This window comes from Xenopus tropicalis, chromosome 1, assembly GCF_000004195.4.
Source record: "Xenopus tropicalis strain Nigerian chromosome 1, UCB_Xtro_10.0, whole genome shotgun sequence".
NCBI lineage: Eukaryota > Metazoa > Chordata > Amphibia > Anura > Pipidae > Xenopus > Xenopus tropicalis.
In genome coordinates, this window is record NC_030677.2 from 134183357 (window position 1) to 134196754 (window position 13398).

Consider the following 13398-nt stretch of genomic DNA (forward strand, 5'->3'; position numbering starts at 1 on the left):
CTGTCCACACATTCTTAGCAGAGTGCTGCTTACACAAAATAATGCGTGGGAACGTTGAGAGAGGGGAGCTATTTTTAAGACATAAAGTTTAAATGATGCTAAACAAGATTTGATAATCTTGCAACTTTTTGGAACAAAGAATTGTGGGCTAATGTAATTTAACTAAACTGCTGAGCCACAACCACACAAAAACATTTGGAGAATATGTGGTAAAGCGCAAGTTAGTACATCTGGAAATATCTGTAGTGCTTTGCAATGCTTTGTAGTTGTGGAACAGAGAATATTATGCTGAGAGAGAAGCTTTAACAGCTTTTAGGCTTATGTCCCACAGTCAGCACAGGAAGTTCAACTGAAAAGACATTGCATTTTTCAGAAAGGTAACAATTTGGGTTGTTTGACAAAAAGGAGTAAGTGGAAAATTCAAATGCATGGTTAGAAAGGTTATTAGTTTGCTTCAGGCACATAGTCATTTTGCATTAAAATGTGCTTAAAGGAGTGGTGTTTAATGTGCTGTTTAGTGGTTTTGGCAAATTCACTTAGAGAAGCAGAATGACACATTCAGGCAGAATGATTATTATCTTATAAAGCACCAATATATTCTGCAGTGCTGTACAAGCCAACGAGGGGATATAGAAAGAATATCTACGGGGCAATGCCCCGTTGTCTTGTACAGTATGGATAGACCTTTGGAATGAGTAAACTGGTGATTTGTTGCTGTTGTACTCATTAGAACAGGAAGGAGAATGTGACTTTATTCTCAGTTTCAGATTTTTCCCTATTAGTGCAAGAAATAACAAAAATCATACATGTGTTTTGGTTAAAACAACATGTTAAAAGTATGTTCAACACAAGCCCTATTCTTTGAATTGGTTGACAGTGCTATCCCTTTAATTAAGGTCACTTTCACTTTAAGGTTAGGGCCACACTGGGTGGATGATCCACTTTTCATGCTGACTAAAAAAAGCTGATGTGCTCCTCCATGTAGCTCCACTGACAGGCATGGTGTTGGCTTGTGTGAAGCTACACTGAATGGATTCTGGTCTAAAAAACCCACAAAAGACAGATATGCAATTAAATTCCAGGGCAAGCATATGTGCATTTAACTTTATAAATATGTTGTACTCACTGAACCTCTGAGATGTTTGTTTAAGGAATCCATCAGTATTCATCCATAGAATCAATTCATGTTTAACATATTGAAAATAATAACAAAACATTAAAAAAACATTTTAAACAACAAATATCTTAAACGTAAGACCTTTCTAATAGCCTTTCTAATTGGCAAATCTTCACCAATGAGCTGTTTTTCTCTGGTCGTTATTTCCTGTACGTTGTGCTTACAAAGAATATGAACTGCTGACACAGTTAATAATGATTGATATATTTATTTTCAGGTATCTTTTGTATTTACAAATCAAGCGAGATATTTTTCATGGTCGGCTACTTTGCTGTTTTGCTGATGCTGCTTTTCTGGGTGCCTGTATTGTGCAAGGTAAGAATGACATAAATGTACATTTTGTTATTAAACTAAGTTAGTAAGTCACGCAGAAAAAACATTGAGTGCAGATGCTTTAATTACTGGTGCTATTGGATATCTCCAAATCATTATGTGCTCCACCACTATAACACCCCATGTAGGTTGGTGGTTTCTGAACTGTGGGACTGGCCACCCTAGTGGGCAAGGAGTAGTGTCAGATGCCTCAGCTTTAAGGCCAACTGGTGGAGAACTAAAGAAAATGGCCATTTGCTGCCCTAGATATACACCTGAACCCCCCAAATAATTTAAGATCAGTTAGGATGAGATTTGGTGAGATATTATTTGCTGTGCTAGATATTATGAAACTATGCTTGAATAACTGCTGTACTGATTTTTCCTATATCTGTACCCATTTTATAGGCCTTGACCAAAGGGGGCCCTGGCAAATGGGGCTTTAAGTGGGGCATGAGCTGACAACCACTTCTTTAAATTGAATGAGCATACAAAGACCCATAAGATATTTGCAATATGTGCCAATGTACTCCACACACTGGGGTGAATAAATTACAAATTAAATGGCTTTATATAGTTTAGTTTGAACTCAGTATTCTGATAGGTCTTTAACAGTTTTGTGAATATAAATGTTTACTGACACGTCTAGATGTATAAAGTTGCTTTAGATTTATCCTCCAATAGCTTACAGCTGTAATTAGTGACCAAGTAAAAACTCTGCGGTTTTTCAATTTTAAATATAGCTAGATAAAGTCTACCCCTGTTTTGTGTAGTACACAATTTCCCGAGACACTGATTAACTGTTGTGAGCCTCCTCCACAAGTCATCATGCCTTGGTGTTATTTCTGAAAATAACACATTCCATTTTAAGTTTTAATTAAAAACTAGCAGGCATTGTGGTTTTTGCTGGCATGCCTCACATATAATTATTGTGTTTGGTACAGTTACTAAAATCACTGAACTGCATGGTACATTGGTTTATGTAATATTTCATGTTTCCTGTGATTACTACCCATTTACATCTTGATGGGAGAAGTAAGACCTCTGTTCATAGTGAAAAATTACAGTGCCCCATAATCTGTATTTAGTGCAGACAGTTTGCAACCAGCAATTGCTATACAAAGGGGTGGCATAAATAATTGGCTTTTATATTTAATTTATGCACATGTTTCCCATCCTTCCACTTCTAAAAAAAGATTTAAAATATGCTGTGAACTGTCAGAGAGTTACATTAATTCAGCAGCTGTGCAATGTCTGTTAAGTCTGCTAAATAACCTTTATATTACCAAGGAAGATTATACCAAGTATTTGATAGGCGTATCTGTGTCACTTAGAACAAGCAGTGTGTGGGGGGTTTTACCTGCTACATAGAGAGACTGGTAGACCCACTGTTTACTGTGTTTGGAGTCCAGTTTATAGGTAGGTTGGTTTCTCCCTGCAATCGTTGTCTGCATAACCAAGTATATGATGGTAAGCTTACCTGTGCGACAAGGTAAAGCCTTGACCAACATTTTAAAGTCTGATTTAGTTACATCTGTAACTCAAAAGATCCTAAAAAGTCCTAAAAATAACAAATGGGAGGATGTTCTGAATATGAAACATTTGGCAGACAACAACTGTACGAAAGTGACATCCCCAAGGATATCGTCAGATACACAATATATGCACAGATTTGGAATTTTCTAACCTGTCCTATTGAACCAAACAACTAATCAACATGGTATGAAAATTATCGGGACAATAATTTGGAGCCTACACATGGTCCGAAAATTGTACGAAACTACATTTGGTGTGATTATATTGGTGCGTGTATGGGCAAGGCTGGTGCATGTAAGGCTTTCTGCATATGTCCTCAATGAGATACAAGGTAATATAAAGAGCAACATTTGTTCTGGTTCTAGTAACTAATAGTGAGCAACCAGCAGGTAGCAATTATAGGTGTATTGTTTAAAAGCAGAGAACCGATTGATTACTGTGGGTTACCAGATTTGGATAAAGTCTACTGTTTAATTACTTTCAAAGTGTCTCCACTGTTAGCACTTGTTTTGTACTGAATATAAAGCTGTTGTCACACTGGGCTGTTTCTCCACCTGCATAGAAACCGATTGGAGTGAATCCACACCCATTCTCTCCTTGAGCAGTGACAGGCCTTAGACTGTGCACACATGCATGAAATGAAATGAATATGGGTGCAGATCCACTGCACTGGATACTGGATTCTAGCCCTTGTAACAGTTGATCATAAAAGTTCATCATGCATTTATATATTTTAATAAAATGTTTGTGCCAACAAACTCCAAATATTTTGTGCTGCAGCTGAGATTGGAGATTACGATCCTGATGAGCATCCTGACAATTACATCTGCGACTTCAAGATATTCCCTAAACAGTCACAGAAGTTGGAGAGAAAAATCGTGGAAATTCATAAGAACGAGCTGAGGTGATTGTTTATCTGTGTCTTGTTGCTGTTTATCTCCTGTAATTCATATATTTAAGGCCCCTTTGGGCAGTGACACACGGGGAGATTAGTCGCAGCACGACAAATCTCCATTGTCGCGGGTGACTGATCTCGCCAAAATGCCATCCCACCAGCTAGAATGTAAATCGCCAGTGGGATGGCACATGCGGTAGCGCAATTTGCCGAAGTCGTTGAAGTTTCCTGCGGCAACTTCAGCAAATCGCGGCGTTGCGTATGCCATCCCACCGGCGATTTACATTCTAGCCAGTGGGATGGCATTTCGGGGAGATTAGTCACCTGCGACAAGGAATTTGTCGTGTGGTGACTAATCTCCCCGTGTGTCACAGCCCTTAAGGGTGAAGACACATAGAGCTACTAGTAGCAGCTACTTTTCATGGCTACAAAAAAGACAATGATGATCATTTACTGATAATTGTCTCTTTGTGTGTTTTAGCAATAAGTAGCTCCCTGTGTCTTCACCCCAAAAGGGGAACTCCATCCAAACACAATTTAAGACTGTCTTCAGCGTGCCCTCAGCCTGCATCCTCCAAATACCACAATTCCCTGCACATGCGGGATCAATAAGGAAAGGAACGTCACAGTGCAATGCATTGTGGGTTATGGGTTCCTGCATGCTGTCTGTAAACTGTAGAGAAGTTGTTACAATTTGTAAATCAGTGTTTTAGTCCCTCTTCTCCTGCCAGGATTTCAAATGATGCAGAAAGAGAAGAATTGTTTTGCAGCTGGATTTCAGCATATAAAAATTGTATTTATGCACAGATTACAGTGGTAGATTTATTATGGGGTTCTGTGTTGTGTGGGGCTCTTTAACAAATATTGGTTCGGAAGCCAGAGTTTCCTTTTAAATAATTTGTTTATTAAAAGCTCCATATTAACAGACAAAAAAATAAATCAATTTCTCAATATTTGAACCATAGTGAGGCCAGCTTGACTTGTACATAGATGCCCTGCATATTTTTTTTATTTTTCAATGTCTTGGATTTCACTGCCTGGCATCTGTAAAAATGTTGGACTTTCTGAGTACCCCCTTGTGAATAAAATTGTAATTACTGTACATGAGCACAAATACTAATGAGTCTCATGGCAGTGTTCCAGCTCTACCCTGAATTCTCTCTTCATTGCCGATTATTATTATTATTATTATTATTAACATTTATTTATAAAGCGCCAACATATTCCGCAGCACTGTACAATAAGTGGGTTTCATACATTGGACATACAGAGTAACATATAAAGCAACCAATAACCGATACAAGAAGTGAAGAGGGCCCTGCCCAAAAGAGCTTACAATCTACAAGATCTGTTTTAAATACAGTTATGTAACTAAAACATCCTAAATCTATACACATTAAAACCTCGATTTTACATCCCCTGCTTTTGTTTTTTCCCTTATTTTACACAGTATTTTTGTGGTCCCACCAATACATATTGCATAATGCATTTTCTCTGATTTTACATTTTAGATTTTACAGATTTTACCCCATATTATTATTGGCAAATGGAAAATGTGGCTTGTACTGTAAAGCATAGATGGATAGAAATATTTGGTTTTTGCCGCAGTGTAGTAAGGTTAATAGAAGGCTTACAGAGTAGTAAGGTTAATAGAAGACTTACAGAATAGTAAGGTTAAGAGAAGAATATGATAAAGACAATAATGGAAATCTAGCAATCTTTACCTGACATTTTTCAATATTAATTAGTATTTTTAGTCATTTGAATATTGCAGTGTAGCACTGATAGCACCAAGGTATACAAAGCTAAATTTTGTGCATTATGGATGTCATAGAATGCATACTTGAAGAAAAATAGTAGATAAGAGGGATGACATCCTCACAGGGCCATTGTGATTGGCCCCTTGTAACTGTTTAATTTACCACAGGGAACTTGCTGGTGTGATGGCATTTTTATAATGATATAGGAAGTAAAAATTGAATTCCTTGTCTTCTGTTCTGTGGAGAATGGATCTTGTATCCATACTTGGTGGACCTGTCAAGAAGTTTTTAGTTTTTGAGAAATGGTGGCAGAGATGCTTTCTCAGATTTTTCTCTGTGGGATTATAGCATTGCATTGCACTGATCTGATTGGATGAATGTTGCCAGCCAATGGTATCAAAGACATGTATATTAAGCAGGAAAGGGAAGACATGCGCAGAACCAGTTCAGTTTCAACTTTTTTTATGTGACAGCCTGCCAAGTACTCCTCTGGGAAATCCCCTCCTGAGAGCAGAGATGAGAGCGTGACAGCAGCTCTGATCCTGGTCTGTAGCTTCAAAGCATTTTAAATAATAAAGATGATTTACAAAAATATTTTTTGTGACAGGGTCTGTTCAGATTCTGACTATTGTGTGAAGGTGAACATCCCCTTTAAGCTTTGTTTTGGAAGGAAACCAAGAATGCAATACACAATACAGTATTAATGCAAAACAGATGCAGCAGGATTTGTTATTAAAGAATTGAGCCTGTGCATAAATCCCAACAGATAATTAACTCGAGGATATTAGATAACATGCAGTTTTGATAAGATAAACATATGCGCCAAGGGGGAGCTGCTCAAACACATTCACACAACAAGAAGACTGTGACTTTAATGACAAAGGATAAGATTTCAGTAGGAAATAATCTAATCTTCCCTGACTATAATGACACATAGCACTTGATTGAGAAATGCATACTGTATATGCAGCTTATCATAACTAAAATATTGTACACCAGAGCCCATTCAGAGAGTTTTGGAGCTAAGTAATGCTATTTAAAGGAGAAGGAAAGGTCTAATTACTGGGGGGTGCCAAAATGTTAGGTGTGATTGTAATTGCTTAGCTTTTACCCCAGCTGGTACTCCTTTTAGGAGAAACCGCACCAGCCCGGGGTAGCTAGGGGGTGCCACCAGTGATTGTACCTTTCCTTCTCCTTTGAAGGAGGGCTATTCTAATTCAGGCTGCTAAGTATTTTGTCATGTTTTGATGCTTTGGCTCTCTTTTCCCCAAAAATGTTGCTTTATGCCTTACTTGTTCTAATTGCCTGCTGGTCAGTATTTAACTAGAGGCATTCCATAGTTGGCACCCTTCCTTTCTGTTTTCATTGTAGGGAGAACTTGGACATTTCACTACTCCTTCAGTGCTGCAGGGCTGTATAATCTAGTTAAAAAACTGTGGCCAGGAACATAATTTTCTGTAAAATAATAAAGGAGTACAATTGTTCAATGTTTTTCATTTCTATACTCTCCTTATAAAAAAAATCATCTTGCAAGAAGTTACATAGTTACATAGGCTTGAAAAACGACCAGAGTCCATCAAGTTCAACCTTTCCAAGTAAACCCGGCACACACAACCTATACTTACCAATCTATACTCTCACATACATAAACTATATATACAACCATTAATACTAACTGTAGATATAAGTATCACAATAGCCTTGGATACTATGCTTGTTCAAGAACTCATCAGTTACTCTTCAGTTGATTTTGGTAACAATAGTAGGTTGTGGTTAAGGAGGTTTAAGTTTACAGAATGTTCATGGCTCGTGTGTATTATATGTGTGTATTATATATGTATTTGTACATATACATACATGTGGACATGCATACTGTAATCACTTAAAAAGATTTAATTACAATTTACAACATTACAGTTTAAAGAAAAACAATAGTGTATATTTGTATTCTACTGCAGTCATTTGGTGATTTGTATGTAATCAGAACAATAAAAAAGAAAATATTATTCCTTTGAATTACTTTGGGTATTGTGTGAAAACGCCAGTAACCTTTTACTCCTCCCTGCCTATCGTTACAGAGGTCAGAGTCCGTCTGTTTCTGAATTTAATTTGCTGCTGAAAGCACATTCCTTGGAGACATATGGGGTTGACCCTCATCCCTGCAAGGTAAAGCAGCTCTTCTGAAGATAAACCCTTTTAAACAGATCTCCCTTCATGTTTATTTTGCTTTACATATGTATCCTGTAATGAGTTAGCACAGTTCTGATTCACAATAACTGCATCTGCTGGCATAGAAAATGGCTTCCAGTAAATATGCATAATTCTAAAAATGATGATGCTTACAGAATGCTATCATACGGTTGGCTGTCCCACTAATCTAATGTTCTGTAAAGTAAATCGCCAAAATGTTGCACTAGAGGCGATCATGGGTACTTTAATTTAAACTGCTTCTCCTTGCAGCCATCCAGCAGTTGTTTGTTGTATTTTTATAAAGGAGTATTAGGTATCATTAACAGATATAAATATATGAATATATTTCCTTTCTTTCCTGTGGGTTATGGATGTCAGACTCATTGGCTCAATTTTACCACCAGTATCTAAAGACAAATGATAATAATAAATATAATTATGTAGCAAATACTGATCATTTCTGTTATATTCATGATAAAAGTTGCACTTACACAATCTCAGGGTTAAGCAGAGATCCGCAGTGGAAATCAGATATGAATTGAGGCTTTATGTCATCAGTCACTTGCATAGCATTTATCCAATTGGCTGCCATGCTAGGCAAATGAGTGTCATTGAGCCAGGTATGCAGTAGCACTTAAAGCTGCAGCTGCCCTCAGATCTGTACTCGCTGCCAGTCTCTGCATTAATGGAGTAGAGGGGGGGGGGGTCTACAAAAGAGAGGAACAAGGCTATTTAGTAAAGAGAAATATTTAAATAATCATTTTTTGGCTAAGTGATATATGTTTCTTTCTACAAGTCCTACCACTTCTGGACTTTGCTCAAATCTGAATTCCTGAAGCTTCTTTGAACAATTCCATACTCTGAATGGGTAAAATCTAATAACCCAAAACAATAAGTCACATGCTTAACTAATGTACTGACTTATTACCTACTGATTGGTTGCTTTAGGTTACTAGACTTGATGCAAACTTTGGAACTTTTATTATCCCCCACAAAGGTGGGTAATGTAGCCATAAAGTTTGAACCTGGTCTATAAACCTATAGCAACCAATTAAATGTTGCAGACAGGTTATAGGTGACCAGTAGATGCTACCACTGATTGGTTACTATGGCTTGCTAGACCAGTTTCTAACTTTCTGACTTTTCATACATTACACTCTATATAGGCTGAAATACACAGTAGACAAAAAGAAATACGGACATGGGACTAGTTATCCAAAATGCTCCGGCCCTGAGGTTTTCCAGATTGGGGAATTTTGATCTCCATGCCTTACGTCTACTAAAAAAATCACTTAAACATTAAATAAACCCAATAGGATTTATTTACATTCATTAAGGATTTATTATATCTTAGTTAGGATCAAATACAAGGTACTGCTTTGTTATTAAACAGAGAAAGAAAATCAGTTTTAAAATATGAGAATTATTTGCTTATAAAGGTATGGGACCTGTTATCCAGAATGCTTGGAACAGGGGTTTTCCGGATAAGGGATCTTTCCATAATCTGGATCTCCATCTCCATACCTTAAGTCTACAAAAAATCATTTAAACATATATTAAACCAAATAGGATTGTATTGCCTTCAGTAAGGATAATTATATCTTAGTTGGGATCAAGTACAATGTACTGTTTCATTATTACAGAGAAAAAGGAAATTACTTTTAATAATTTTAATTAATTGTCAATTAGGTAGTTTATTGGAGATGGCCTTCCCGTAATTCGGAACATTCCAGATAACGGATCCCGTACCTGTAATAGAGTCTATGGGAGTTGGTCTTTCAGTATTCGGAACTTTCTGGATAATGGGTTTCCGGATAACAGATCCCATGTCTGTACTGAATTGTAAGATCTGTTCAGCAACAAGTCACTGTAAAAAATAGTATTCAGTTTATTCAGTTTCTATATTTACCAGTTTGCCCAACTTCTTCCATTCAGTGCTTTATATTTCTTTCTTTTAAGGATTCTACAGGGACCACTACATTTCTCGGATACACTGCCGCAGGCTTTGTCGTTTTTCAGGGTAATAAAAGAATACACCTAATAAAATGGTAAGGAATGTTACTGCACTAAATTGAATACAGTTTAAAATAATGTAGTTAGAAAAACAGAGATTGTGTTTAACAGGACACAACTATAGAATCTAAAATAAGCTTACATTTGGGCTTTTTGAGTATAAATCAATCTCCAGGCAAAGACGACATCCTCTGCATTTACCCCTGTGTTAGTATATAAGATGAGTGGCTAATTTGGTTATGTTCAGATTTTCTGTGATTTAAATTTTTTTTGGGCAAAAACTCCTGAATTCAAATAAGGGCTTGATATTTATTAAGTGCACAAAATTTGAAAAACTTAAATGTAAAGCTTTTGCTTTTAAAAGGTTGCGAGTGGGAGACAATGGAATATGCCCTAGGAAAATTGAAGAGATTTTTTTCAATTCCGGGTTTTCTAATTTTCTCATTTTTTTCAGAGTTTAGAGACCCATTGAAAATCATGAGAAAAGTATGAATTCAAGGCATTTCATTTTTTATTCTCAGTTTTATTTGAAGGAGTTAGATTTAAAGTTTATTGGAACTGAAAAAACAAATTTGGATTTTGATTATTAAGCCTCCCAGACATTGTGTACATAAAACTACTGAATATGCCATTTAAACAACACATACATGTTGTGTATATATTGCAATATATTCGTGCTAGTCAACTATGTCAGTGTCATCCCTGGTCTGACCGGTCCTACATTCGGTTTCATCTGATTCATTAAGAATTTTACTGCTTCAAAATACATATTCCACAGGGTTATTTTGTCTTTGTATGAATTTTGTGGTCACATCCTCATTTCACCCCCCTTTATTCATTTAAAAGTGTTTAGTGGTAAGTACAACTTTTCCTTTTGCTATAAAAATCAGTGTACAGCAAGTGAATTTGTAGACAATCGTATTGCCTTTTGTTCTTCCATAGGCCAGATATCTGCAAAATGAAGTTCGATGGAAAGACTTTTCACGTTGTTGTAATGCAGAAGGAGGTAGGTGGGTTATTTATAGAGATTGTCATTTATTTTTCATTTCTGAATCTGGCTGCAGTTGAAATTAATGGCCCATATATTGTTGTAATTCAACTCTTCTTAAAAGATGTATGTACAAGTCCCTCCACTTTGATAAGGAATAATGTAGAAGTGTATGAATGCAGCAAGAACCACAAAACCATCCCAGTTCCTAAACAGCAGTCCTGAAAAATGCAGTTTGTTGATCAATCAAAAAGAGTTTAAAAAGCACCTAAAATATAAAAAAAACAAATATGGCAGTTACAGTTTCTCCTAAATTGTACATTCCTGTTAATGCACACAAGTTATAACACCAGCAAAGACAATAAATTATAAATAATTCAGTTGTAACTGACTCCTTATATGTCATAGTATAAAGAGTATAATAATCTGGAAGGACTATCCCCACAATGCACCTTTTAATCCAATAATAATTATGTGAACCCTTGTGTGTAGTGCTCTCCCAACACTTATCTGTATGCCAGTCCAGTGGTCCCTGTGCCCCGTATTTAAAATGGTTGTTCTTTTTTGTCTTTTCTGTTGTCCATATTAACATTTACCAGTTACACCTACTCATTCAACTAGTGGCTTTAACTACCTTATATACCTTAATTACCTTTTATCCCTCACTTACATAGTAGCCAAATGTAAGAGACAGTAAATTATGAATTCTTACTTTGTGAGACAATGCACAGACAATACTTTATACCAACTTGGCATAGAGTGTCATATACAACTGCATAGCAAGACACCAAATGAATGCTTCCCTTTAATGACTGATACAGCAATGTTGAATCTGAAATGTACAAAATACAATAACATAAAACTATGGGTAGGCAGAATTATATTTATTATAATTTTTATAAATAGCATCCTCCCTCACTTTGTCACAGGTAACATCTTGGAACAGTCTAGTGATGAATATATTGGCTTCTTTTCGCAAAGCAATATTAATTTCTGATGAACAAGAAGCTAAACTGATAATATTAATTAATCAAAGACCAGAGAGTAACCAATCTCTTTTATATGGAATGAAGGAACCATTTTTCCCAGTGATTTCATGCTTTTTATAATTAAGTAAATGTGCGTAGTTAATAAAACAGGGTGAAAAATGTACGTCCTGAACGTTCTAAGAAGAACATTAATAGAACAGACTGGTCTTAATGATAATAAGAACAGCTATGACAGTGCATAATGCAATGAGTTGTTATCAATGAAAGGTTAATGAGAGGTGGATTGCACTAACTTGCTGGGATTTTAAATTGCATTCTGTATATAATGCAGAATATTTAGTTTGACTCAAAGGTTGCTGGGATCATTTATTGAGGAGATGCGCCATGATAAAATTTCTGTTCAACTTCATTGCAAACTGCACCTGTCAATACACCTGTGCCTGACATGGATACAGACTTAGTACCAGTAAACTGCTAGTTAATCTATCAGTCCATTTGGTTCTGCTGTTTTGGCAGTCAGGCATCATAGGGTTTCCTGTGCTTAGATCCTACTAGAAAGATCTTGTTAAGCACCTTTAGCACAACGCACAGACCAGGTCTGTACAATAGCACCAGACATGTGCTCCATTAATATCCCGCTGTGTTTTTGTGCTTTGCTGTAACACTAAGCTACATATTACCAGTTATTTTCATGTTTTGGCTACACTACTATAGTTAATTGAGAAAGAGCAAATCACTAAGATGCTTATATTAAATACATATTATCCATTATATTAATAAAGAAGAGCAATACAGCAGGGTGGCTCTACCATAATCAGGTGTTATTGATGACAAACTGGTTTTCTATTTTGAGTGAACATCTTTGATGCTATTGTTATCATTTATGGTTGCATGTTTCATCACTGTTTTTACAGAGGTTCTGGATGTCCAGCAACAAAAATGAAGGACCAAGGGCTCTCTGCTTCTCTCCAGCTGCCTAAAAAAAGGCATACAAATCCATAGATTAGAAATGGAACTCCCCAACTATAAAAACATCTTGTATTGTTATAAACGATTTACTTACCAATTATTCACATTATTGTTGCATTAGGGTAATGTCCCATGGAGAGATTAGTCGCCTGCAATAGATATCTGCTACTGTGGGTGAATGATCTCTGAAATGCCTATCCACTGGCAGCAAAGGGAATCCCCATTGGAAAAGCCTACACACTGCTTCAGTTTTCTGAAGTCGTGTGAAGTTGCCTACTGGAGGAAACTATGGAAAACTGAAGAGGTGCAATTCCCTTTGTTGGCGGTGGAAAGGCATTTTGAACAGATTAGTTGCCCGTGGTTGCAGAGATCTATTGCGGGCAACTAATCTCTCTGTGGGACATAACCCTTAGAGTAGTGATCCCCAATCAGTGGCTCGTGAGCAACATGTTGCTCACCACCTCTTTTTGATGTTGCTCTCAAAACACTTATAGTAGGTGCCCATATTACATTTCTGGCTTGCAGGCAAGTTTTGGAAGCAAAGAGACACAGTTTTACTCCAAGCAGAG

General features: G+C 36.6%; 1 protein-coding gene across 1 annotated transcript in view; it reads left to right on the top strand.

Moving 5' to 3' along the window:
• Positions 1-13398, top strand: part of frmd3 (FERM domain containing 3) — a 113611-nt gene that overhangs the window by 78162 nt on the left and 22051 nt on the right. Inside the window, 5 exon segments of the mRNA NM_001079042.1 lie at positions 1395-1492; positions 3806-3929; positions 7759-7846; positions 9830-9918; positions 10826-10889. Of these exon segments, the coding sequence (NP_001072510.1) occupies positions 1395-1492; positions 3806-3929; positions 7759-7846; positions 9830-9918; positions 10826-10889 (463 nt within the window).